Source organism: Oncorhynchus masou, chromosome 28 (assembly GCF_036934945.1).
Source record: "Oncorhynchus masou masou isolate Uvic2021 chromosome 28, UVic_Omas_1.1, whole genome shotgun sequence".
NCBI classification, from domain to species: domain Eukaryota; kingdom Metazoa; phylum Chordata; class Actinopteri; order Salmoniformes; family Salmonidae; genus Oncorhynchus; species Oncorhynchus masou.
The window spans coordinates 30,692,529-30,720,262 of NC_088239.1; the positions used below are offsets into that span (position 1 = coordinate 30,692,529).

Genomic DNA, 27,734 nt, shown 5'->3' on the forward strand with positions numbered 1-27,734 from the left:
CCTGAACCACTAGATGGCTCTTACGTACATCCAAACAAGGACTAGCAGCTACAGTGCACTCAAGAAATTATTCAGACCCCTTCACTTTTTCCACATTTTGTTACATTACAGCCTTGTTATAAAATGTATTAAATAGTTTTTTTCTCACCAATCTACACCCAATACCTCATAATGTTTGTACATTTATAAACATAAAAACATGTAAATATCACATTTACATAAGTATTCAGACCGATTACGGCATGAAGTCAAATCAAATTGTATTTGTCACATACACCAAATACAACAGCTGTAGACCTTACAGTGAAATGCTTACTTACAAGCCCTTAACCAACAATGCAGTTTTAGGAAAAAATACCCCCAAAAAATAAATAAATAAAAGTAACAAATAATTAAAGCGCAGCAGTAAAATAACAATAGCGAGGCAATTAACAGCAGGTACGAGTAGAGTCAATGTGTGGGGACACCGGTTGGGTATGACGCTATAAGCTTGGCACGCCTGTATTTGGGGAGTTTCTCTCATTCTTCTCAGCAGATCCTCTCAAGCTCTGTCAGGTCGGATGGGGAGGGTCGCTGCACATTATTTTCAGATCTCTCCAGAGATGATCAGGTTCGAGTCCTGGCTCTGGCTGGGCCACTCAAAGACATTCAGAGACTTGTCTCAAAGTCACTGCTGCGTTGTCTTGGCTGTGTGCTTAGGGTCGTTGTCCTGATGGAAGGTGAACCTTCACCCCAGTCTGAGGTCCTGAGCACTCTGGAGCAGGTTTTCATCAAGGATCTCTCTACACTTTGCTCTGTTCAACTTTCCCTCGATCCTGACCAGTCTCCCAGTAATTGCCGCTGAAAAACATCCCCACAGCATGATGCTGCCACCACCATGCTTCACTGTAGGGATGGTGCATTATTTCCTCCAGACGTGACACTTGGCATTCAGGCCAAAAAGTTCAACCTTGGCTTCAGCAGACCAGAGAATCGTGTTTTTCATGGTCTGATGGTCCTTTAGATGCCTTTTGGCGGGCTGTCATGTGACTTTTACTGAGGAGTGGCTTCTGTCTGGCCACTTTACCATAAAGGCCGAGATCGTTGCAGAGATCGTTGTCCTTCTGGAAGGTTTTCCCATCTCCACAGAGGAGACCATCGGGTTATTGCTCACCTCCCTGACCAGGGCCCGTCTCCCTGACTGCTCAGTTTGGCCGGGTAGCCAGCTCTAGGAAGAGTCTTGGTGGTTTCTTACTTCTTCCATTTAAGAATGATGGAGTCCACTTCTTGGGGACCTTCAATGCTGCAGACATTTTTTGGTACCCTTCCCCAGATCTGTGCCTCGACACAATCCTGCCTCAATGCTCTACAGACAATTCCTTTGACCTCATGGCTTGGTTTTTGCTCTGACATGCTCTGTCAGCGGTGGGACCTTATATAGACAGGTGTGTGCCTTTCCAAATCATGTCCAATCAATTGAATTTACCACAGGTGGATTCCAATCAAGGTGTATAAACATCTCAAGGATGATCAATGGAAACAGGATGCACCTGAGCTTAATTTCGAGTCTAATAGCAAAGGGTCTGATTCCTTATGTAAATAAAAAAATTATGGGATATTGTATGTAGATTGATAAGGAAAAACTTGAATTTAATACATTTTAGAATAAGGCTGTAACGTAACAAAATGTGGAAAAAGTCAAGGGGTCTGAATACTTCCCGAATGCACTGTAAATTCAGTAGGCTTCAAAGGCTAACAATGAATATAGGGCCAGGCAACTTTTCACAGGGGAGTCAAGTCATTGCAGTCAACAAAAACACCTCAAAACAAGATACTTTTTTAATTAAAGAGAAACAACTGTTTATTATTCAAAACAAACCATGAATATACTTATTCCAAACTTGAAAGCTATTGATGCTAAAAGGTTTCATGTTCATTTGTGAATGTGAAGGTGTTTAATGTCAATAAGGCACAGGAAAGATAACTGACAGAGGATTTAAGATGTTTGTAATGCACAACATGGAAGTGTTTCAAGATAAAACAGTGTTCACTGTATGGCTTTACGTACAGGAGTAGCCTACGGCACATTCTGTCATCATTCGACAAATAAGAACAAAAACTTCACACAATGTTGCTCAAAACTGACCATAACGTCTGGTGTAAGAAACCATTCATATATTATCCTCTATTAATTTACAAATGATGTATTACAATAATCAAACTCTTATCTCTATTTAGATATAAATGTACACCAGAGCAGAACATATCCCCGCCCTGACATATACCCCTCCATCTCAACATAATTCTATATTGCACTGAATCCCTCAAAATATACAGTGTAGAATATACTGAACAACAATTTCATCCTTTTTAGATGTGGTAGGATTTTGAATCACTGCACTAGTAATTGATGTTTATTAGCATGAAGAAAACACATGGAAGTAAACAAAGACCAAATAACACTGCATGACAAAAATACATAAAACTAATGAACTGAACATCCATGTTCATGGCTTGTAACTACCATAGTAGCCATATCTGTCCCTTTGATGAGAATTCGTTCATCAATAGATATGGAGTCCATTCAATGTCAAATGAAAAATAAAATAGGATTTCAACATAATTTCCTTCAATAGTAACAAATAAAAATGAAATCCCTGCAAATCTTAATTAGTCCATTTTAGCCCAGTTATACATGTATAAACATTGACAACTTAGAAAAAAGGCAGTAAAATGTGCTTTTTTTTTGTTGACACACGAACCTACATTTTCTGATAAAAGTTTTGCTTTTAACAGGACAATTTTGCGAAACTTTTGACGTTGTTGAATAGTGCAGGAAAAGCATTTTACAGTCAACCTAAAGTTGTATCTCTACTCAGGTCGACATGATAAAGCACACAAATTTAAATGGCAAAACAAATCGAAAGAAGAGGAAAATGATGTGCCCTTTGATAAGCGATAACACTATGTGAAAGCAGAGTGTGTTCCCATGAATGTCAATGGGTGTTTGTGATGATGGAGGTGTGGTCTTCCTGTGTCATTCTCTACCTCTCTATGCCTGGACTGTTTTGCGGTTGCCATCTTCAGTCAGATCATACCTACATGACAAGACAAGGAGTGAAAACACCAGTGGAGCGGACAAATGGCAATGGCACAAACTAAAACATGACTAACAAATACAATTCAAATGAAATCAAACTTTATTTGTCACATGCGCCGAATACAACAAGTGTAGACCTTACCGTGAAATGCTTACTTTCAAGCCCTTAAGTAAGCATTTCACGGCAAAGTCTACACTTGTTGTATTCGGAGGCATGTTACAAATAAAGTTTGATTTGATTTTGATTGTATTTGTATCATAATACATACATATGATTTTTTTTCGAACAATTGTCTCACACCCAAAGATGTAATCATGGAATAAACAACAAACAACCTAGTTCATTTCACCAAATCAAATTTGTATCAAATGATAACACAAATACAACACAGACCTGACAATACAAATTGGGTAAAGGAGCATCTTACCATTGTGTCCAGCCCTTGGATATATCCTCAACACTCAAATCCACCATCACCTATAATAAGTACAGTCGCATTGCTAGAGTCAACAACAATAAGATAATTCATCATGACAATAAAAGTCCTTCATTTTTAAAGTACAACAATGTTGTGTCCCAAATGGCACCCTTTTCCCAACATAGTGCGCTCATAGGGCTCTGAAGTATTGCACTATATAGTGATGGATTCTGACTTCTAACCTTGAAAATATGAAACATCCTTATTCGTGTCACTGAGGGAGAGAAGGGTATGTAGAACATTTGCATTCTGTCAGAATATGATATTGTTAGACATCAGGGATCCTATGGGAAGGAGAAGGGCCACAGTCTGGTACAAGTTAACAGGACAGCCGTTGGGGGGGGAGTGAGGAATTTGGGGCCAAGGTCAGGTCAGATGAAGTGTGGAAGAACTGATCACTAAAGTTCTGTCTAGCAACTGAGGTGTATTGGCTGTTCAGATGTGTAAGGAGGAAAATTCACCTAAATACAGTATATACCTGTGCTGGTGGAACCATGTCTTTGTCTTACACAGCTGTGTGACCCAGTAGGTGAGTAAACTTGGTTTGAGCTTTACTAATTGTAAACTCTTGATTTAGAATAGGGTGCCATTTGGAACAGACTATCTTTTGTGAGGAGTCACTACCTTCCCGAGGAGTCCTCTGTGTTTGGACAGTATACTCCCTCCGTTCTTCACAGCGATGTCCAGAGTTCTCCTGTGCAGCTCCACCATGGACACACTGAACTCAAACCTGCAGATGAACAAAAACACACACTTTAGGATTCTCCTTTGTTTATTTCTGAGTGATGATTTCCTACTGCAGTGATACTGGGTGATGAATGAATATAATACATGATGTGATGAATGGTTGCGATGGTTAAATAGTTGCATAATGTAGGAGGTGGCCATAGAGATCATATACTGTATATTACTATTACTTAAAAGATCTATATGTAATTCTATGGAGGTGGCCTACAGTGAAAGTCTGAGTCAGAACTCACGTTTGATCATACACAGGGTTCAGGGTTTTCTTTATGGTGCTGGTTTTCCTCCGGCCTGTCCGGCTCTTGTCAGGGAGCAAGTAAACCCGAACGAAAGGATCTGATCCATCCTTAGTGAACGCAATGAGGTTTCTGAGGGCAAAATGTACAGGGGTCATTCAGGCACATTGAAATCTGAACAGAGTATGTCCTGACATTGTGGTAATTGAAATTAACACAGAGGGGCGGTTTCCTGGACACACATTAAGCTTAGTCTTTGACTGAGGCACTTTCAATGGAGAATCTCCCCCCTTTTCCCTCCAACTTCGATATTGTCTCATTGCTGCAACTCCCCAACGCGCTCGGGAGAGGCGAAGGTCGAGTCATGCTTCCTCCGAAACATGACCCGCCAAACTACGCTTCATAACACCCGCCCGCTTAACACAGAAGCTAGCTGCACCAATGTGTCGGAGGAAACATCATCCAACTGACGACCGAAAACAGTCTGCAGGCGCCCGGACCGACACGAAGGAGTCGCCGGAGCTCGATGAGCCAAGTAAAGCCCCCCGGCCAAACCCTCCCCTAACCCAGAAGACTCTGGGACAATTGTGCACCGCCCTATGGGACTCCTTGTCATGGCCGGTTGTGACACAGCCTGGGGTCGAACCCGGGTCTGTAGTGACACCTCAAGCACTGCGATGCAGTGCCTTAGACCGCTGCTCCACTCGGGAGGTCTAGGACAAGGCATCATCTGTGTCCAGGAACCTGGCCTATACAGTATATTTGGCTAGTCTAGTGTGATACATTAGGCCACTGACCGACAGGCGTGCACCACCACGATGAGCTTGTTCCTCTGGGAGCTGTGGCGGACAGTCAGCTGGATCTCCCCCAGGGGGTACGGACTAGGGGCAGACCCACTGAAAATGCAACACAGCACAGATTATGGATTTGACTTTACCTCATGATAGTGTGTGTGTTTGTGTGTGCATGTGTGTGCACGTGAGTGTGTGGGATTTACTTCTGCAGCTGCCTGAGCCTCTGCTGCAGCTCTTGGGTGGCGAAGGGTAAGGAGATGTCCGAGGCCAGGCTGGCCATGGAGTCCTTATGGGGCAGGTGTTTCTGGGAGTTGGATATGGTGGTGCTCAGGTTGGAAGTGCTCCTGATAGAAGTGCTCCTGATGGGGCTGCCTCCGTACGGCTCCTCCTTTCGCTCCTCCCTGCGATGGAGGGAGTGGGTGGAGGCCTCCATGGGTGGTGTTGGGGTGGTGTAGGCTGGGGGGAGCGGCGACTCCGATGCGGAGAGTCTCTGGGAGGGGACGGTGGGGTTGACCTCGCTGGCTTTCCTCACCTGGACAGAGGAGAGCTGGTCCGATGCACTTGTCTGCTTCTCCAGGCACAGAACCTACGACACAGACGAGCAGAGCACAGTACCTTAAGAATACTGTGCACTGTAATGGAAAACTGTAAATAATATGGTAATGTGGGGGTCTACAGTAAAATACTCTGAAACGTTTTGCTGCAGCATACGGTCAATTCTAAAGCATTGTGGGAAAATGTTGTGGGCGGGGCAAAGTATTGCTGTATTTCGAGAGGTCCTGTAATACCACCATCTTTGGAGCGCCAAAAACACTTTTGACCACTAGTGGGTGCCTGGTATTGTTGTTTCTGGCTCATTAACATATTTTGAAGATTGATAGATTTGTTGCACCCGTGATTGAGAATGCTATACCAATTGAATTCCGATGTGGTTATAGTGCCCCATCAATTTGTATAGGGAACAGTTTAGACTGGCAGCAAGTCCTACAGAAAATTGGAACGGAAATGGAGCTCCACATGGAGCTTCCATCTCGCTTGGAAAGACTATTGTGTAACATCAAAAATCCTTCACCGCTGCTCGATCAGCTGACTTTTCCAACTTGAGTGAGGAGAATAAAAACAGTCCAGCTGCTTACTGGACCCTATTCTAACTAACTACTAAAAGAGCTACTTCCTGTGCTTGGCCCTCCTATGTTGAACACAACAAATGGCTCCCTATCCTCCGGATGTGTACCTAACTCACTAAAAGGTGGCAGAAATAAAGACTTTCCTGAAAAAGCCAAACCTTGACCCGGAAATTTTTTTAAACTGAAAATGCTGCTCAGCAACTTGCTGCCTTCATGAAGACAAATAATATATATGAAACTCTCCAGTCTGGTTTTAGACCCCATCATAATACTGAGATCGCACTCGTGAAGTTGGTTAATTACCTTTTCATGGCATCAGACCAAGGCTCTGCTCCTGTCCTTGTGCTCCTGTCGCTTTAGACACCATCGATCACCACATTCTTTTGGAGGGATTGGAAACCCTAATTGGTCTACACAGACAATTTCTTGCCAGGTTTAGATCTTATCTGTTGGAAAGATATCAGTTTGTTTCTGTGGATGGTTTGTCCTTTAAGTTTCGGTGTTCCGCAAGCTTCCGTTTTAGGACCATTATTGTTTGCACAATATTCTACCTCTTGGGGATGTCATCCGGAAACATAATGTCAACTTTCACTGCTATGCAGATGACACACAGCTGTACATTTCGAAGAAACATGGTTAAGCCCCAAAATTGCCTACCCTGGAAGCCTGTGTTTCAGACGTAAGGTCATTTTTTTACTGAGATAAAACAGAGATGTTAGTTCTAGGTTCCAAGCAACGAAGAGATCTGCAGTTTGATCTTGATGGTTGTACAGTCGTCTCAAATAAAACTGATGGACCTGCTCTGGACCCTGATCTCTCTTTTGACGAACATATCAAAAATATTTAAAGGGCAGCTTTTTTCCATCTTCGTAACATTGCAAAAATCCAGAAACATTTTGTCAAAAAATTAATTCATTAGCTAATACATGCTTTTGTTTCTTCAAGATTAGACTACTACCTCACTCCTACCTAACTCTCCAATTTGGTACTGCTGTACATACCTACACATACACTTTGGTCACAAGACGCAGACCTCCATATTGTTCCTAGAAGCAAACAGCTGGAAGCAGGGCTTTCTCCAATAGAGTTCTATTTCTATGGAATGGACTCAACCTTTAAGTCTTTACTGAAGACTCTTCAGTAGGTTCTATGATTGAGTGTTGTCTGGCCCAGGGGTGCAAAGGTGAATGGCAAGGCACTGGAGTGACGAACGCCTCTTGCTGTCTCTGCCTGGCCGGCTTCCCTCTCTCCACTGGGATTCTTTGCCTCTGACCCTATTACGGGGCTGAGGCATTGGCTTGCTAGTGCTCTCGCATGCCGTCCCTAGGAGGGGTGTCATATCGTGCCAGGCTTTTTCCCTCTATACTGAACTTGAGTGGGTTGAGTCACTGACGTGATCTTCCTGTCCCCTGACCCCCCGTCTCAATCTCCAGTATCTATGCAGAAATAGTCTATGTGACAGGGGACTAGGGTGTGTCCTATCTGGTGCAATTCTCCAGCCTTATCTAGTGTCCTGTGTAATCTTAAATGCTCCATCTAATTCTCCCATCTCTCTCTCTCTGAATGCTTGGCTATGAAAAGCAAGAAAATTGACATTTACTGCTGACCTGTTGCACCCTCTATAACCACTGTGATTATTATTTGACCCTGTTGGTCATCTATGAAAGTTTGAACATCTTGAAGAACGATCTAGCCTGAATGGTCATATACTCTTATAATCTCCACCGGGCACAGCCAGAAGAGGACTCTCTAGGTTTCTTCCTAGGTTCCTACCGTTCTAGGGAGTTTTTCCTAGCCACCATGTTTCTACATCTGCATTGTTTTCTCTTTGGGGTTTTAGGCTGGGTTTCTGTATAAGCATTTTGTAACATCTGCTGATGTAAAAAGGGCTTAATAAATACATTTGATTGATTGAAGCATTTAGGATTTCCAGCAAATTGTGTTGAAAATAGGTTTATTACTCAAGGCTTTGTTCAACACAGTGTACATTAGTGGCACCTGCTGGTCAAAATAATTTAGAGCAGCCAAATTATTATAGATGAGGTCCCACATGCCATAGCTTATGCGCAGCGTAGCCTATTTGTCTTCTACCGAAACGAATACCAAACCAATCAGGGGGTTGATCAACGAAACAAAGCTTCGGACGTCATTGATCATATGCTTCTGATAAAGTGATACAGGCATCGGTGCACTGATTTGAAGTACACTGCTTAGCGATTTTGACGCATGCCTTGGGGCTTCGATATCAAACCTAACATCACTACTGTAATGTGTAAACACTTTACCTAGCAGCCAACCTGCTTGCACCAATCCCTTGTAAATACAGTAAAATACTGTGAAATACAAACCTCTCCCCTCAATGAATTAATTAATTGATCCATCCATTCATTCACAAACTTTATGGTATTGTACTCTGTGTCATTACACAGTACTTGCTTTGATACCGTATTTATGTTACAGTAGTTGTACTGCAATATGAAATACAGAATTTTACTTGCCACCAAGCTGCCTGTAAGCTGTCAAATTCACAGTAACCCCTTCACAGTGTACAATGTGATGGGAAGTTCTATTGACACATTTCAATCGGTAACTTTTGAAAATAGACAGCAGGTCTATTATGGTTGCATCTCAAATGACTCCCTATTCCCTAAAACGTTGAGCTCTACGGGCCCTGGTATAAAAGTACAGTAGTTATTTACAGTTGAAGTCGGAGGTTTGCATAGACCTTAGCCAAATACATTTAAACTCAGTTTTTCACAATTCCTGACATTTAATCCTTGTAAAAATTCCCTGTCTTAGGTCAGTTAGGATCACCACTTTATTTTAAGAATGTGAAATGTCAGAATAATAGGAGAGAATTATTTATTTCATCACATTCCCAGTGGGTCAGAAGTTTACATACACTCAATTAGTATTGGGTAGCATTGCCTTTAAATTGTTTAACTTGGGTCAAATGTTTCTGGTAGCCTTCCACAAGTTTCCCACAATAAGTTGGGTGAATTTTGGCCCATTCCTCCTGACAGAGCTGGTGTAACTGAGTCAGGTTTGTAGGCGTCCTTGCTCGCACATGCTTTTTCAGTTCTGCCCACACATTTTCTAGGGGATTGAGCTCAGGGCTTGTGATGGCACTCCAATACCTTGACTTTGTTGTCCTTAAACCATTTTGCCACAACTTTGAAGTATGCTTGGGGTCATTGTCCATTTGGAAGACCAATTTGAGACCAAGCTTTAACTTCCTGACTAATGTCTTGAAATGTTGCTTCAATATATCCACATAATTTTCAATCCTCCTGATGCCATCTATTTTGTGACGTGCACCAGTCCCTCCTGCAGCAAAGCACCCCCACAACATGATGCTGCCACCCCCGCGCTTCACGGTTGGGATGGTGTTCTTCGGCTTGCAAGCCTCCCCTTTTTCCTCCAAACATAACGATGGTCGTTATGGCAAAACAGTTCTATACTTTGTTTCATCAGACCAGAGGACATTTCTCCAAAAAGTATGATCTTTGTCCCCATGTGCATTTGCAAACCGTAGTCTGGCTATTTTATGGCGGTTTTAGAGCAGTGGCTTCTTCCTTGCTGAGAGGGCTTTCAGGTTATGTTGATATTGGACTCGTTTTACTGTGGATATAGATACATTTGTACCTGTTTCCTCCAGCATCTTCACAAGGTCCTTTGCTGTTGTTCTGGGATTGATTTGCACTTTTCACACCAAAGTACATTCATCTCTAGGAGAAAGAACACGTCTCCTTCCTGAGCGGTATGCCGGCTGCGTGGTCCTATGGTGTTTATACTTGCGTACTGTTGTTTGTACAGATGAACGTGGTACATTCAGGTATTTGGAAATTGCCCCCAAGGATGAACCAGACTTGTGGATGTCTACAATTTTTTTTCTGAGGTCTTGGCTGATTTCTTTTGATTTTCCAATGATGTCAAGCAAAGAGGCACTGAGTTTGAAGTTAGGCCTTGAAATACATCCACAGGTACACCTCCAATAGGCTAATTGACATAATTTGAGTCAATCAGAAGCTTCTAAAGCCATGACATAATTTTCTGGAATTTTCCAAGCTGTTTAAAGGCACAGTCAACTTAGTGTTTGTAAACTTCTCTGACCCACTGGAATTGTGATACAGTGAATTATAAGTGAAATAGTCTGTCTGCAAACAATTGTTGGTAAAATTACTTGCGTCTTGCACAAAGTAGATGTCCTAACCGACTTGCCAAAACTATAGTTTGTTAACAAGACATTTGTGGAGTGGTTGAAAAAACGAGTTTTAATGACTAAAACCTAAGTGTATGTAATCTTCCGACTTCAACTGTACATAGGGAATAGCGTGCCATTTGGGAGGCAGCTATGAATATCCTTACCCTGAGAGCCAACTTGAGTTTGAGTGTGGAGCTGGGTCCAGAGTTCCTCAGGGAAAACTGCTGAGTAAACGTCATGTCTTCCTCCTCCAACAGACCACTCAAGGGGACTGTAAGATTACCCAGGGTGCACTTGTGCTTGTCATCCTTCACCTGGGCACAGACAGTCCAACAAAGGGTTAACATATTAGATATCCTATAATTCACATGCACGTACTGTAATCTCAATGTTTGACCCATCCAAAAAACATCAGATATGTCGAAAGTACATAGTGTCTTCTACAAAGGATAGGAAAGGTTGCCAGATATTATAAAATGTAATTGCAGATCCCCTAACGGAGTAGTGTACTTTCTCTGGCTTGAGATGTTGCGTAACTTCAATTATCCAATGATTAAAAGGAGGAGGAAACCGATCCTTCCACTTAAATAGTATAAGATATCTAGCTAGAAAAGTAGTAAATGCCAGCATGTTGCCGGTATAACTGTTTAGAGGGGCCTCCTGTGGTGCCACTCCGAATAATGCAATAAAGGCAGAAGGTTCTATGGGTCTCTCCAGTATCTAAGAACACGTCTCAAAAAGTGATGTCCAGAAATCTGTCCATTTCGGGCATGTCCAAAAATTGTGTAATAAAGTAGCAGGAGCCTGCTAACATCGGTCACAAGTGGGATCTATTTCTAGTCTATTGGACAATTTTGCCTTCGTGCAATTTTTTGATTTTACCTTTATTTAACAAGGCAAGTCAGTTAAGAACAAATTCTTATTTTCAATGACAGCCTAGGAACAGTGGGTTAAGTGCCTGTTCAGGGGCAGAAAGACAGATTTTGTACCTTGTCAGATTGGGGATTTGCAACCTTTCAGTTACTAGTCCAATGGCAATGCAGGCGACAAACTATTTTAAATTGAGTTACAGCATGTCTTAAACATATAGATGAAGAATGTATTCTGAAGCATACTCTGCCAAATTTAGTCTCAAAGTTGTTCACCTAAATCCTCTTCCCATTGGTTGTTAAGAGAGTGCAGGGAATCCAGATTGTGCGAGTTTAATAACATATAGATCAAGCTTAAACCTCCTTTGATATAAGGGTTCACTTTAAAAATAGAATCTAGAAGGGAAGTAGCTGGGCGTGATGGGAAGAATGAGAGCATGAAGATACAAAACTACGCAAATGCAGTATCTAAAGAAATGGGATCGAGCAATATTGAACTTTTGTACTCACTGTTCAAAAGATACAAAATCCAAATCAATGTACAAGTCGTTCAGTGTGGAGATCCCTTTTCCGGACCAGATAGGAAACGCCCGGTCAAATAATGATGGAGAGAATGCAATGGTTCTTTAGTAAACGGGGCGGAAGTTGAAAATTCACTGAGACCAAACGATCGCCTGAACTGTTTCCAGATTTCTTTTAGAATGTTTCTTAATAGGGCTTTTAGTGTATTTGGAAACAGGCTCTGCTAATTCAAGTTTTGAGCAGAGTAAGGCAGCTAAAGAGGTGGGGCCACAGGATGAGATCTCCAAGGTCAAAAAAAAAGAAATTAGCTTCATAGAGATCTTTCAAATTGTGTGACCCAAATATTTCAATTTCTGCGTAGTCACTCTGAAGGGCACACGACTACCAGACGTTTTCATGGCAGAGTTTGAGGAGAATGATTCCTCAAATACGGAAAGCAAGAAAGGAGAGAGTTCATCTGAGAATTAAAAACTAATTTGCTCGGAAAATCGGGTCCAGGGGATTTCCCACACTGCATAGATTTAATTGCTAACACAATCTCTTTTACAGAGAGCTGTTCTTCTCATTCAGCAGCTCTCTTAGGCTCAACTGTAGGAAGTTCTCAAAGAAGGTGTCGAGTAAGTTAGCATTACCAGCAGATTCCGAAGTGTATAATTATGAGTAAAAGTTATGAAAGCATGAATTGACCTCTGAACTATCAATTACATTTGTTACCCAGCTCGTCAGTTATCTCAGGTATGGTTTGATTTGCGGTTCTGGTGTGCTAGCATTTTCCCTGATTTCTCTTCATGTTCGTCATTTTTCGTATCAAGATTTACTCATTCGATTTTCAGCATGTTGAGTTGAAAGAAGAAAAAAACAACTCTGTCTGAAGTGTTAAACGTTGTTTCAGTAAAGCTGCAAATGAAGAGGTTGAATATGTCATATTAAAATCCAAGATTTTATTTGTAAGTTCCCCCCCAAGGCGTTAAATGTTGCACTTCCTTAATGTTGCGCTGTACGAAATAATTTGGCCCCTTAGATAAGCCTTCATTGATTCCTATACAGTTGTAGGAGACATTCCAAGGGTTTGAATAAGCTCGAGAAATAGTTACATTTGAGATGATATGAAAGCAACAAAGGTTTCTTCTGATAGCAGTAGTGAGTTAAGCCGCCAAGGGCGATCATCATTATTATTATTTTTTAACCTTTATTTAACTAAGCAAGTCAGTTAAGAACAAATTCTTATTTATTAGGCTGTGTATTTGGCAAAAGTAGTTTCATAGTAAGAGGAGAATGATCCCAAATGACTATAGCTTGGTAATCACACTCCGTAATAAGTGGCAAAAAATATATATTCTCTGGGGAAAAAGTAGTCTATACACGAGAAGGTCTTATGAATTGGCGAGAAAAAAATTATACTCCCTAGCTGTGGGATTGCGGAAACGCCACAAATCAGATATGCCATATGTCTTAAGAAATAGCTGAATTGTGGATACTGTCTTTGATGAAGATGATACCTTAGGAGAGCCAAGCTCCAGATTGGGCGACAGTACACAATTCATGGTGTGTGTGTGTTCATATTTGGTAAATCGAGAAAATACATTTGTGAAGAATGAACTGTTATCTCAGTTTGGTGCATAAATGTTAATCAAGATAACAGGTGTATCATTTAGTCTTCCTACTACAATAATGAAAATGGCCTGCTGAGTCAGCTTCTACACTTGACATTGTGTCACGTTCGTCATAATGAGGAGACCAAGGCGCAGCGTGATATGCATACATACTAGTTTTAATAAAGAGTGAACACTGAACAAAACGAACAAATTAACAAAACGAACCGTGAAGCTGATATGAGAAGTGCAGACAGGCAACTAAACATAGAATAATAACCCACAAACTATCCAAGGCATATGGCTACCTAAATATGGTCCCCAATCAGAGACAACGATAAACAGCTGCCTCTGATTGAGAACCAATCTAGGCAACCATAGACATAAAAACACCTAGACTGGAAAAAACCCATAAACATAAACCCTCGTCACACCCTGACCTAACCAAAATAATAAAGAAAACAAAGATAACTAAGGTCATGGCGTGACACATTGCGAACGGTATGTTTTTACTCATTACAAATGGCCACCCTTGGTTTTAGAATGAAAATTGGAATGATATGATTGACCGATCCACCCTCCTTTTAAACGAGAGTGGTCGGACGTGCGGAGATGTGAACCATTGTGGTGGCAGTATCACGCTGTGGGGATGTTTTTCAGTGGCAGGGACTGGGAGACTAGTCAGGATCTAGGGAAAGATGAACGGAGCAATGTACAGAGATTCTTGATGAAAACCTGCTTCAGAGTACTCAGGGCCTCAGACTGGGGCGAAGGTTCACCTTCCAACAGGACAACAACACTAAGCACACAGCCAAGACAACGCAGGAGTGGCATCGGGACAAGTCTCGGAATGTCCTTGAGTGTCCCAGCCAGAGCCCGGACTTGAACCCTATCGAACATCTCTGGAGAGACCTGAAAATAGCTGTACAGCGATGCTCCCCATCCAACCTGACAGAGCGTGAGAGGTTCTGCAGAGAAGAATGGGAGAAAAAATACAAAATACTGGCGTGCCAAGCTTGTAGCGTCATACCCAAGAAGACTCGGGGTTGTAATTGCTGCCAAAGCTGCTTCAACAAAGTAGTGTGTAAAGGGTAAAGGGGGGGTATGCTTTGTCATTATGGGGTATTGTGTGTAGATTAATGAGAATATATTCTTTTTAATCAATTTTAGAATAAGGATGAAACGTAACAGAATGTGGAAAAAGCCAAGTGGCCTGAATACTTTCCAAATGCACTGTAGATCACCTTTCCAAATGCACTGTAGATCACCTACCAGTTGGGGTATGGTGAAAAATAAATGTAAATGTACAGTACATAGTTGTTAACTAAGGTGTGGTGGGACAGTACCTCCACTTCCAGCTCCTGCCTCCTGGGGTTATGGACAAGGAAGGAGAAGGCTTCCTCCCACATTGGCTCATTGGTCTTATAGCGGATCTGAAGACAACACATATAGAATAGAATACAATGAAATAGAATAGAAAAAAAAACATCCTCAAAGTGTAAGAGAAATATGAGGTTTTCAATTATCATTTCCAATTATCTACAGAAACCATGCCCACAGTAGTTTCTTACCTTACTCTCAAATGATTTGTTCCCAACTGTGAAATAGACATAAGGACTTGGTTCACTGCTCGTTTTCTTGCCGGACTGTGAGAGATGACCAGGAAAAGAGTGGCTCTGAACGAGTGTTACTAAGACATAAACACACACTGAAAACATTGTTATCCTTCAGCTAATTGTAGTAACAAAGTTATTATACAGTAGAAACACACTGAAAATCACTGATAAAATGGGTAGAAGTGTCTATCCTGAGATAAAAGAGAATATAATTTAGGTTGCATCCCAAATGGTTCCCTATTCCTTATTTATAATCTTTTGGGGGGGAAATGCACAGTAGCTAGGAAATGGTCAACCTTGGTCTTAATTCTTCATTCTGATTTCAAGCTCCTTCTCAGCTTTGAAATCCAAGAACTTTCACTGTTGGCAACCGGTTTCTAATAGATACCTTGTGCATATAACAATGTGTGTTTCCCATGTGTGTTTGCCAATGCCACCATATTCCCTGTGTAGTGCACTACTTTTGAGGAAGGCCCATACCGTAGGCTCTGGTTAAAAGTAATGCACTATATAGGTAATAAGGTGCCATTTTGGACACATCCAGTGTATGAGTCTAAAGTTACCAAACTAAAGTGCATCCCAACCTCCTGGAAATGGCTTTAGTCTGATAAAAAAAAGATTGATTTATAAAACAGCCTGAGAGAGACACAACCCCAAACTATCACATGCCAGAATATGTTTTTAGTCAGAAGTCAAAAGGAATGGTTAAATGCAGATTTCCATTCAGGACAAATTATTTTATTAGTCCAAGCTCTATATTAAAATGTGCACACTCTAAAAAATGCTGGTAAAAAAACAACTCAGCGCTGGATAAATCGTGGACAGAACACATTTTGGGTTATTTCAACCAAGCCAGTTGGGTCACTTAGTTGGGTTGCTTTCTTTGAAGACTGGAGGTGTGGCTTAGTAGGGGCATGACTTTCATATAGTTATTTTTGGTCACTCGTGATAGTAAATGTCATTCAGGTTAATCTGTTCCATTGTATTGCCATCACATGTTAAGATTAAGCAATGACACTTTTGTAGCTTTAATGAGGTTTATAGAGTTTGTCAACTGGCCACGCATATTCCCATGTTGATATAGTTACCACTTTGTTATACTATTTAAAAACATTTTTGTTAAATTTATATTAATATATGTAATGTGCAAAAATATTGAAGGAAAATGTTGATTTGCAATGTACAAACTCAACATGAACAAGAATGACCTTTACTTTCATGGGTGGCCCAAAATAATTATCTGGAAGCTCACCCCAGGCCATGTCTTCTTTAAATATAAATGTAATAACATTATTACTTAAACATTATAACAAAGTGGTAACTCTCTCAACATTGGGATATGCATAGGCACTTGAGGAACTCATACTCTTGTGCAAACCCCATAAAAGCTACAAAAGTGTGCGCAACCTTAACATATGATGACAATACAACAGAACATGAACCATAATTACGTATAATAAAGCCACAACCTACTAAGCCACGCATCCAGTCTTCTGATCTGGCAGGGTCATAGCTCAATAACCCAGCATCAATAACCCCAAAATCAAATTGGTTGGGTCAACTGGTTGGGTCAAAATAACCCAACGTGTATTCTGTCCAATATTTACCCAAATTGGGTTGTTTTTAACCCAGCATATTTTTGAGTGTAGAGGGTGAGTGAGGTTTTGATTTTTCGTCCCCCTCTAGTTCTATCTCTCCCTCTTTCTTCATCTACCAAATTACCATGTTTTGAGCTTTGAACATTATAGTGCATGTCATTAAACATCTGTGGCCATTTTGTATCAAGCGTCTCAGAGTAGGAGCTCTGATTTTGCATTTAAGATCACAATGAATAAGATTACATGACAGAGGGACCTGGATCAGCAGTCTAATACTCTGAGATGCTCGATGCATACGGCCCCTGGTTTGTAAAGGTCCAGGTATGTGAAAAATCCAGTTCTCATAGTGTGCAGTAAATTAAATGCTATAATGTGATGCTTGAAGCGATAAAAGTGTACAGACAGACATAGACAGAGTGATCACCCATCTCCAAGCGTAAATGAACAATTACTCACAATGAATAAACAATGCGTTTACCATAAATGAGCAAAATAATCTAAGTCAATTTGGATGGCACAAAGTAAGGACGGGCACAGACTGAGACCATTATAAGCTGTCTATGTGTGCTGGCATGCATCATCCCACTTTCTTACTTTACCTTCAGGGATTTATAGACAGAGGCTTGTTTCAACACGTCATGGTTGAAATTAAACCAGTCGCTCTTTAATCCAAAGGGGGGGAGAGAAAAATCACATCTGGAGTTAGTAGGACGAGGGGACTGAGTACGATTAGGTTTAGCTTTGGTCCAGGATGTCGCTAGTGAGCGTGTAGCCGAACGACGGGCTGGACCAAAGCTAGATGAGGTTGTCTTAAGAGGTATGAAAACAACAACAATCCATAGAGAATGGAAAAGGAAAGGAGACAGCCAAGAAACAAAGCAAGAGGATTGTCCAAGATATAAATAAAAAAAAGGTCCATCTATGAATAATAGAGAACAAAGTAGACATTACAACGAATGGAGAAGGCAGTATAAAAGAAAAGCTGTACGGTGAATGAAAAGATTCTTCTATTCGGGAGAAGCTATAGAATTAATTGCCGGGAGGACCTTGTGATGGGGGATGTTGTTTAGCTCAAGCTAATAAGAGATCTGACAGTATTCTCTGACTTAGACTTAACTGTCCACTAGACAGACACTAAAAGCAACAGCCGTCAACACATCCTTAAAGTAATGCGCAACAAATAGCCCCCTCAATCAAATACCCTGAGACCTTCCAATCAATAGTTCTTGGAAACCATATTGTCCCTGTCTGCACCTTGTTGTTAGATGAAAGATGAAGCACTATCCTCTATCCTGAGTTATTGGAATTATTATTTAGTCTATAAGATAAAAAAATATTCATGATCTACCCGCTATCGAAAAGTGTATAATAATATTAATTGGATTTAGAACCATGCAGCAGAGTCAATCGACATGCTTTATGGTACAAGACTCACTGCAGCAGGTCTGTTACTTAGCTCTGGTCCAGGGCATCATTCGGCTACACTTCCACTACCTTAGTGATAGTAAGAGCGCAGCCGAACGACGCCCTGGACCAGAGATAGTCTATTACGGTTCAACCCCACCACACACTGCTAATGCTAACTCTAGGATGCAGAGTACCGGAGGACTCACAAATAAGGTTCTATACATTGAGGTATTGTTCTCACAAAATACTAGGCCAGATGCTCTCCTCTCTTTTAAGTTTCCACACCCAAAGCTCCCTGTAAAGACGCTCTTTATAGGGAAAGAACAGGGAGAGAAGAAGTTAAATCAAATATGGCTAAGACGCTAAAGAGGCTAAGACTCTGACAGGCTCATTAAGGAGTTGACTGTCTTGGGCTGATATTGACCCATATCTGTGGGCTAAGGTCAAAGGTAAACGACAGTGTTGAAGAAGGAGACAAAAAAAGGAGTTTCAACAGACAGATACACAGACAAATCCATTGAGGTGCTCATGTCACGTGAAAGGCGTGGAAGACCAGATAGACAGGGGTCGAAATGAAAACAGTCAACTATGGCATGTGGACTGAACTTCAGTGCGATGTTTGCACAACTACACGTGAAAATGTGTAACTGAAAAGGCTTTCTGAGCTGCATTATTTTCAAGTTCAATTTGGCGTGATTCACAATAGCTCCCTTAGGGGGAGTAGAATATGTCCAGAAATATATTACATTGTTCTCTGTGTCCTTATTCACATCATGTCATAGGCCAACATTTGTTAACATTCACAGGAATGTGTATGGCATGGGAACAATTCAAATCATTCTACAGTAAATGTAATCATGTACAGTATGCCAAATCAACCATCCTGTAATTAGCTTTAACTTGCAGCAATTCAATCATTTTGTGCTTCACTCCACCACCAGAACACTCCTTCAACCCTAAACCACTTTAACTGAACAGTCCTGTCATCCAGCTCCACTCACCGGCAGGTTCTTTGCCGAGTCCAAGTACACCACCAGGAGAGCAGACGAGAGTCCATCATTGGCCAGGCTTCTGTCAGCTCGCACGCTCCTCAACACCTGATTGGATAGGAGAGACAGGCGGAAGTCACTACTGAGACAAACTGGACTAGGAGAAGTGGGAAGCCTTCTAATTCACGTCTAACTGTAATACACGTGACAATAGCAAGACCGAGAGAGACAGGCTAAGTCAAGGTGTTCAAGCTAGCCTGCTGGTACTATGCCATTATATACGCCTGGGCCTGTCTTGAATTATCATACGATTGGAAAGGGGGGGCTAAGAACCCAAATTGAAAAGATAAGGGTTTGCCTGTGTGTGCTAAATGGGGCCGATTCCGACCCGTGTTAAGCGAGCGTAAATGGAACGTAATTATGACCTTTAACTTAAGCATGAGAATAGCATGCTATTCACCCGCTATTCGTTTTGGGGTGGAGATCTAAAAAATTAAGGTGAATAAGGTCGAGCAAACCAAGTGGGAAAATGATCTACTTTATTTTTTTCCAATAGAAATAACAGCATTCTCCATGCAGTGGTATTTATAATTGACAATAGCATTTGATAAGAGCTAGGTCAGTGAGTAATCCATTTGTAGAAGAGGATTGTAAATACACATTGCAATCGTTTTAGATGATCTTTCCTGATGATCTCTGGACACAAATGTGAAACCAGTCATATGGATGCAAACTGAAAATCGTATCAACATGACATGTATTGTGGCCCCTTTTCCAAAAGCGAAGTGGGCTATAAATAGCTGTGCTGATATTCCGAATTTTAATTGCGTGCCCTCAATTTGAGTGGCATGAAATTTGGAGACCCAAGCTATAGGCTTCTGTAGGGATGAACCTGCTGAGTTGATGTACGCGCTTTAAAATGTTTTCATTATTGTTAGGTTCTAAATAAACAGAGTACAAAAACTAACGGACACTTAATCAAGCTCAAACCAAGTTTATTCACCCACGGGGTCATACAGCTGCATAAGACAAAGAACATATTCACACATGCACTGATATTTAACCCTTTCTCCTACGCTGAGCCCCTCCTCACACATCTGAACAGCCAATACACCTCTGTTGCTATCCAGAACATTAGTGATATATGTTCTTCCTCACTTCATCTAACCTGACCTCTGCCCAAAATCCTCACTCCTCCCCAACTCATGGGTGTTATGGTGACTTGTACCAGACTGTGTCTCTTCTCCTCCCATAGGATTCCCTGATGGCTAACAATAACATATCCTGACATAATGTAAACATACATTACCCCTCTCTCCCTCAGTGACATGAATAAGTATATTTCATGATTTCAAATGTTAAGAAATCAGAAGCCAGGCTTTTCATAATTTTATTTTACAATTTGTATCAAGTTAAATATTAGCCACTATCAGGAGCCACCGTCAGTAATACCCACATACATTTATAACGGCCACTTTAGTGTTAGTTTTCTTCCATTTGTAGCTTACATTTTGCATCATTCCATTCCGTCTACCTTTCTTTCCTCTGTCACGTCTGTGTAGTTGTTCCTGAGGGTCGCTAGCATTAGTGGATCACATTAGGCTAGCGTTGGGCTAGCGTTGGGCTAGCGTTGTGCAATAATTTGGGACATGTAGCGAGCTGAACATTATTATGGGTGACAGTTTTCATCACTGCATTCTACACCAGAAAGTTGGTCGGCCGTCTTTGATGTCACGTAGGTTGTTACATTCCTATGTTTTCATATATGAAGCCCTTATGTACAGTGGGACAAAAAGTCCCACTGTACATAACATCCATTACTAAACTTTAGACATACGAGTTACTGCACCCAGTCTCAGGGATGGCTAACTCTGGAAATTCCTGAGTTAGGTAAATCAGATATTAGTGTCTTTGAACCTTGTCTGTGGAACAATCTTCAGAATGTTCTGAAATGTGATGTTTTGGTGCCTCTAAGCCAATTCAAAACTCTGAGGGCCTTTTTACTGATGAATATCTTTGTTTTTCATGACCGTGTTTTTCCTTCTGTTTGCATATTGAATTTAGATGTTGATGTGTGTATTTTCTGTCATATACAGTGTATATCATTCAGGGCTCATCTGTAAAAGAGACCTTGGTCTCAGTATGACTCCCTGCCCTGATAAAATAAAGGTTCCTTTTTTTTTTACTGTGTGTATTTGTAGCGTATATAGATGTGTGTGTATTTTGAATACTGCACAAAATAAAAATGTCCATGTAAATAAAATAATGTCATATCAAATACTGCACCTGGTCCATCTTTTCAGGGGTGGAGAGCAGAGAGAGCCACTCCAGTTTCAAGTGTAGCTTCCCCGTGGAGACTTCTTCCAGATCAAACCACTAGAACGACAGGATGTTCAAGGGTGCATTTTAAATGGCACCCTGTTGTCTTTATGGTGCACTACTTTTCACCAGGGCTCTGGTAAAGAAGTGGTGCACAATATAAGGAATATGATGACATTTGGGACCTACGTACCCTAAATCTCAACAGAGTAAAGTAGTGAGTGAATCACACCAACAGGGTTGGCCGTCTCCCCAGACGTAGTGTAGGAGTGATGGATAACAACACAGTGTCTTCAAATTGACAAAGGCAGGATATTATAGTAAGGCAAAATCGCTGTCCAAGTGCAGAACTGAAGACAAGCCTCGTGTTCTATTTTCATGATTTTTTTCTTCTTTTAACCACATGAAAAAAATGATGAAAAAAATATATCGGATCAGCGGGTGGATTTACCTCATCGACCTTCTGCTCTTTGTGAAGCTCCGTCATATCGATCATCAGGCTGCAATCGAAGACACAAAGATTGGATAAGAAATCAGTAGGTAGGATTAATCACAACAGAAGCCAAATTGATTCACTGATACAGCATGTTGGCACTCCGACCCAGTCAGGGGCCAATAGGGCTCCAGTCAAAAGTAGTGCAATGCATTGGGAATAGGGTGCCATTTGGGCCGTAGCCAGCACACCTTGAAAGAGAGAAGAGACACATTAAAGTATCTGTGATGTACTAAGTATCTGTCATCAGTGTACAATAGTCACATTAGGAGTTGGGACAGAAGCTCTGCTTCTTGGGCCTCATCCCAAGGGGATAGCATAGCTTTGGTCCAACTCCTCATGTGACTATTGTACACTGATCACAGATACTTAGTACATCACAGATACTTCAATGCGTCTCTTCTCTCTTTCAAGGGGCCACCCTTCACTGTGACATATAGGAGGGAGGTTTTTTGGTGAGAAGATAGATGCTGGGCCTCCCGGGTGGCGCAGTGGTTAAGGGCGCTGTACTGCAGCGCCAGCTGTGCCACCAGAGACCCTAGGTTCGTGCCCAGGCTCTATCGCAACCGGCTGCGACCGGGAGGTCCGTGGGACGATGCACAATTGGCCTAGTGTCGTCTGGGTTAGGGAGGGGTTGGCCGGTAGGGATATCCTTGTCTCATCGTGCACCAGCAACTCCTGTGGCGGGCCGGGCGCAGTGCACGCAAACCAAGGTTGCCATTAAAGGTTTAAATTGACTTAAATTGGTACAGCACTCTCACTAATGGGTGGCACAAACGTCGCCTCTTAAAAGGCACGCCTCAAAATATGTTAAAGAGCCAGAAACAACAATAACATGCACCCACTAGTGGTCAAAAGGGTTTGCCACACCAGAAATGTAGTACACTACTGTATTCTGTGGGGTGGAATTACAAGTAATTTGAAATACAGCAAAAACATGTTCTCTCTTACTTTAGAGGATTTGCTTTGATTTTGTTGACCTTATGCTTCTTGTGTGTGTGGCATTCTATTTTGAACATTCACAAAAACTGTAAGTGAACTTCTACTGTATTTTACATAGCATATTTTACAGGAGTCCAAAGTCCAAAATACATCAAATATTTTCCGGCTGTTGAATACTTTCCCACAATGTAATGTTATTTATGCTAATCCATTGTATTAAGCTTGTACAGTAAGATACAGTTCATAAACAGTCATTTACCTTGAAAATAACAGGATGGTTTTACAGTGCAGGATATGAGCTTACCTCCCCAGGAAATCATCTTTGTCTGGGTCCTCATCAAACAACTCAATCTCCAGATGTTGGCCTGAGTGCTCGTATACCAGGGCCTGACAAGGACAAGGACAAAACTAAATACAATCTCAGATACAGTAGTTCACATTGAATACAACTAAAAGGTCATGACATGATGGGTAAAACAGCACGAGAGCCAAAAATAAGAGGAAATATTGGACTGTTGGAAATATGTACATGTAAGTTGTATCTGGTTCTACATACCCTATATTGCTGTCCCTGGGGTAGTTATTGTATAATATAACCATATTTTGCGGTTTTGGTTGACGTGCCATTGGAAGAGTTAATTTTCAGTTCATTTTGTTCACCTCGTAAACTTCGTTCCATTTGGGGTGCAGACTCTCTTTGACCGTCTTGCTCTGGAAGAGCTGGTTGCCAATCTGGAGGACGCCGTAGGGGTCAGACTTCCCTTTGATCAGGCCACCTAGGAATTTATCTTTCCCCTCCAGGTCCTGAGCCTCCAGGAAGTGAATTCTCAGGACTCCCTGGTGACACACACAGCACAGGGACAATTCAGGAAACGGACACTTTGAAATAGAATACAGCGACACTGTAGCTCTTTCCAGTAGTCAATTACCGAAAGCGCCATCTTTGGCCTCATGGGTGGAAGTATATTAATATTTTTCATCATTTCATAATTAATAAATTATTTTTGAACAAAGAAAATTCAGTGTTTCTATGTCAAACAGTTTCGCTATATTTCAGTATTCTGTGATGTATATAAAGTGTAATATTGGGATTTAAACTCAAAATTGAATACATTTCAACTCTATATCTGATATGGTACTGGTGTCTACTTTTTTAAAGCCCATAAGGTGTATACTTTTGTTTCAAAGTAAATTTGTTTAAGAATCACTCTGTGTGACCCTGATTTAGCCCACCGCAGTAAAAAGTTTTAAAGGGACATTGCACTTTCATATAAAAGTTTGTCCAATGACTTCTGACCTCTAAAGAAGTCTTTAGTCAAGATGAAACCATGTACCACAACATCGGTTGTGTAGATTCATCTATAGGCCTCCACCACGAACGAATGGAACAGATAAGCACTGAATAAAACCAGGAAAACCAGGGAATTAGATGATACTTAACTTTCCCATTCATTTGGTGTGAAGGCATATAGCTGGATCTACATACTGTAGAAACCAATTTCGTGGAAGGTAGTTTCATCTTGACATAAGTCTACTTTTGAGGTTAATTAAATGTCCCTTTTTTGACCAGCAGGTGCCACTAGTGTACACTGTGTTGAGCAAAGCCTCGAGTAATTAAGCTTTTTTTGACTCAATTGGCTGGAAAACCTCAAAAGCTTCAGGAAGCTTTGTTGCTCCATCACTACCTATCAGGATCATCATACATGTAGAATATTTGGTATTTATTAGGATCCCAATTAGCCGCTGCAAAAGCATCAGCTACTCTTACTGGGGTCCACAAAACAATTCCAACTTCAAATGATGGATTTGGTGGCAGACGGATAGGCTCTGCTAATACAAACACTGTTAATTAAAAGGTTTTCTTTACTCAAAAACATATTTTAGTATTTTGTTTAATAGTCCATTGTTGATATGGTCCCAAAAATTGTGCGTGCCAAAATACTAAACAAAAGCCCCCAAAAATGTGTTCTTCCAATTAATGTCTGAAATATGATAATGATGTATGGTTAGATATAGGATAGATGAAAGACTGCAGTACCTTTGGCATAGGGAAGCGTAGCTGAGCCAGTTCTATATCTCCCACCAGTGGGATAGTGATGCGGTTGGGCAACACCAGGTAGCTGTAGATGATGTCCTGAATCAGACTGTCTGAGAAGCCACTGGGAAAAACACAACACAACACAACCGAGCCCAACAATCAGTGAGTACGACTTTTGGATGAGATTATTCTCACCTAATCTCAGTTAAGCACAAAGGATCATGTCTTTTTCTGTTTTATAAGATGGTGGGAACATTGGAAGGGGTTCAAGCATGTTGTTGGGAGTAAATCCTTTGAAATTACCTGGATTTCTGCATTGATTACTCATAAAATGTGGTCTGGTCTTCACCTATGTCACAATAATAGCCAACACAATCTGACTAAACTAGTAATACACAAACAGTTGAAGATATTGAGTAATCATTCACAGTGCAGGCCTGAAAAAGTAAGTGAACCCTTGAATGTAGTAACTTGTAGATCCTCCTTTAGCAGCAAACGTCTCACAAACGATTCCTGTAGCTGCTTATAAGACTTGCACAATGTCGAGGAGGAATTCCGAACCATTCCTTCCTACAAATCTGTTTCAGTTCATCAATATTTCTGGTTTGTCTTGATTGCACAGCCCTCTTCAGGTCATGCCACAGCATCTCCATTGGGTTAAGGTCAGGACATTCCAAAACATGAATCTTCTTCCTTTTCAGCCATTCTTTAGTTGATTTACTTGTGTGCTTTGGGTCATTGTCTTGGTGCATCACCCAACAACATCTCTTAAGCTTGAGGTCATGGACTGCTGCCCTGACATCCTGTGTCTTGATACACTTTTGAATTCATTGTTCCATCAATGATTGCAAGGCGTCCAGGCCCTGAGGCAGCAAAGCAGCCCCAAACTATGATGCTCCCTCCAACATGCTTCACAGTTGGGATGAGGTTTTGGTGTTGGTGTGCAGTGCCCTTCTTCCTTCACACATAGCGTTGTGCATTTTTCCCAAAAAAGTTCCATCTTTTGTCTCATCTGTCCACAGCACATTTTCCCAGAAGCGTTGTGGAACATCCAGGTGATCTTGGGCAAACTTCTTTTTTTTTAGACAGCATTGATTTCCTTGGTGGTGTCCTTCCATGAACACCAATGCTATTCAGTGTTTTTCTGATAGTGGACACATGAACACAGACTTTTGTTGTTTGTAGAGTTTTCTGGAGGTCTGTTGCTGTTACCCTTGGGTTCCTTTCTCACCTCTTTCAGGATTACCCTTTGTGCTCTTGGAGTGATTGTCGCAGGACGCCCACTCCTAGGGAGAGTAGCAACAGTCCTGAATCTTCTCCATCTGTAGACAATGTGTCTCACCGTGGATGAACACCGAAGGTCTTCAGCAATGCTTTTGTAACCTTTTTCAGCTTCATGCATCTCTATAATGCGTCTTCTAAGGTCCTGTGAAAGTTTTTGGGATCGAGGCACGGTTCACACGAACCAATCTTTCTGGAGAAGTTCAGATTTGTCAGTATCCAGGCTCTGTGTGCCTTTATTTAAAGGGCAGGGCACCTGTGCAACCCACACCTCTAATCTCATATCTTTATTCGAGACGCACTACTCCAAATATCTTTTGGAGAAGTCGTTAACGCAGAGGTTTTTCCAGCCTGCACTGTGAATGATTACTCAGTGTCTTCAATAACAATTTGAAGAGTACAACTGTTTCTGTTTTTCTTGCAACTGTAGCAGTGAGGGTGTCCCTGAGCAGGAGGTCTTACAACCGAAGAATGACAATGTCTTGTAAGGGAAGTCGATAGCTAAGACTGGTCTCGTAACTGCTGAGAGATTTTCTGTTAACCTTCAAGCTATCCACTTGGGTCCGATTCTGTAAACAGAAATAAATGTATGAGAGGATTTAAGCAATCTGTAAAAATGAAACATAGATTTTTATGTACCCCATTCCTTAACTTTTTCTCTCTCTCATTTCTCTAAGAAGGCTTCCCAAGAAACATATTTATCATTTTATCCTATAATTTCTCTTGCAGCTGAGCAGAAAGCTAGAGCACTTCTCTGGGAGCAGATTAAGCAGAATTACAGGGAACATGATTCTTCTTTAGTATGTGATCATTCACATGTAACACGTACACACACACACACACACACACACACACACACACACACACACACACACACACACACACACACACACACACACACACACACACACCATGTAGAGAGCTTCATGCAGTATCAGCTGTTATTGTTCCCCTGACCTTGCAGTGGTACACAGAGCTAGGCCGTACTCCAAAAGTAAAAATAATAACACTACAATTGTCAGACAACCTGTGTTGAATAACATCAAGGGGATATGAGAGTGTGAGGGTGAGAGAGGGGGATAGGGAAAAAGAGAGAGTGAGTGAGAGGAGGGGGGGGGGTCTTTGGAAGGGGTGGAGGGTTTTATCTACTCTGTGACACAGTGGACTCCACCCCTCCAACATGCAGCTGGCACTGTCTATTGCTTGTGGTTGGAAGCTAGTCTCTGTCTTTTTTCTGCTGCCCGGGCCTGTCCTGTCCTGTCACTAACCCAGAGGCAGGCGCAGCTCCCCCCCAATCCCCTAGCCCATGAACCTAGCACATGCCACTGAGCCTCCACAAACAGGCTCACAGTGTACTGACTGCACAGATCTATTACACCCCTACAGAGAAATAGCGGTGGGGGGG

At 41.5% G+C, this 27,734-nt stretch overlaps 1 protein-coding gene across 2 annotated transcripts in view; it reads right to left on the reverse strand.

The window, feature by feature from the left end:
• Positions 1-1,800: 1,800 nt before the first annotated feature.
• Positions 1,801-27,734, reverse strand: part of esyt2b (extended synaptotagmin-like protein 2b) — a 46,094-nt gene continuing 20,160 nt past the window's right edge. The window contains exons 8-23 of one of the 2 annotated variants that reach the window (XM_064941892.1): positions 25,049-25,169; positions 23,671-23,847; positions 23,315-23,397; positions 22,027-22,075; positions 21,543-21,632; positions 19,269-19,364; positions 17,460-17,522; positions 15,218-15,292; positions 14,993-15,079; positions 10,828-10,977; positions 5,536-5,918; positions 5,336-5,434; positions 4,539-4,670; positions 4,183-4,288; positions 3,508-3,557; positions 1,801-3,077 (exon numbers count right to left, since the gene is read on the reverse strand). In XM_064941892.1, the coding sequence (XP_064797964.1) occupies positions 3,032-3,077; positions 3,508-3,557; positions 4,183-4,288; positions 4,539-4,670; positions 5,336-5,434; positions 5,536-5,918; positions 10,828-10,977; positions 14,993-15,079; positions 15,218-15,292; positions 17,460-17,522; positions 19,269-19,364; positions 21,543-21,632; positions 22,027-22,075; positions 23,315-23,397; positions 23,671-23,847; positions 25,049-25,169 (1,807 nt within the window). In that variant the 3' untranslated portion in view covers positions 1,801-3,031. The remainder of the gene's footprint in view (positions 3,078-3,507; positions 3,558-4,182; positions 4,289-4,538; positions 4,671-5,335; positions 5,435-5,535; positions 5,919-10,827; positions 10,978-14,992; positions 15,080-15,217; positions 15,293-17,459; positions 17,523-19,268; positions 19,365-21,542; positions 21,633-22,026; positions 22,076-23,314; positions 23,398-23,670; positions 23,848-25,048; positions 25,170-27,734) is intronic. The other variant, XM_064941894.1, reaches the window with a different exon arrangement.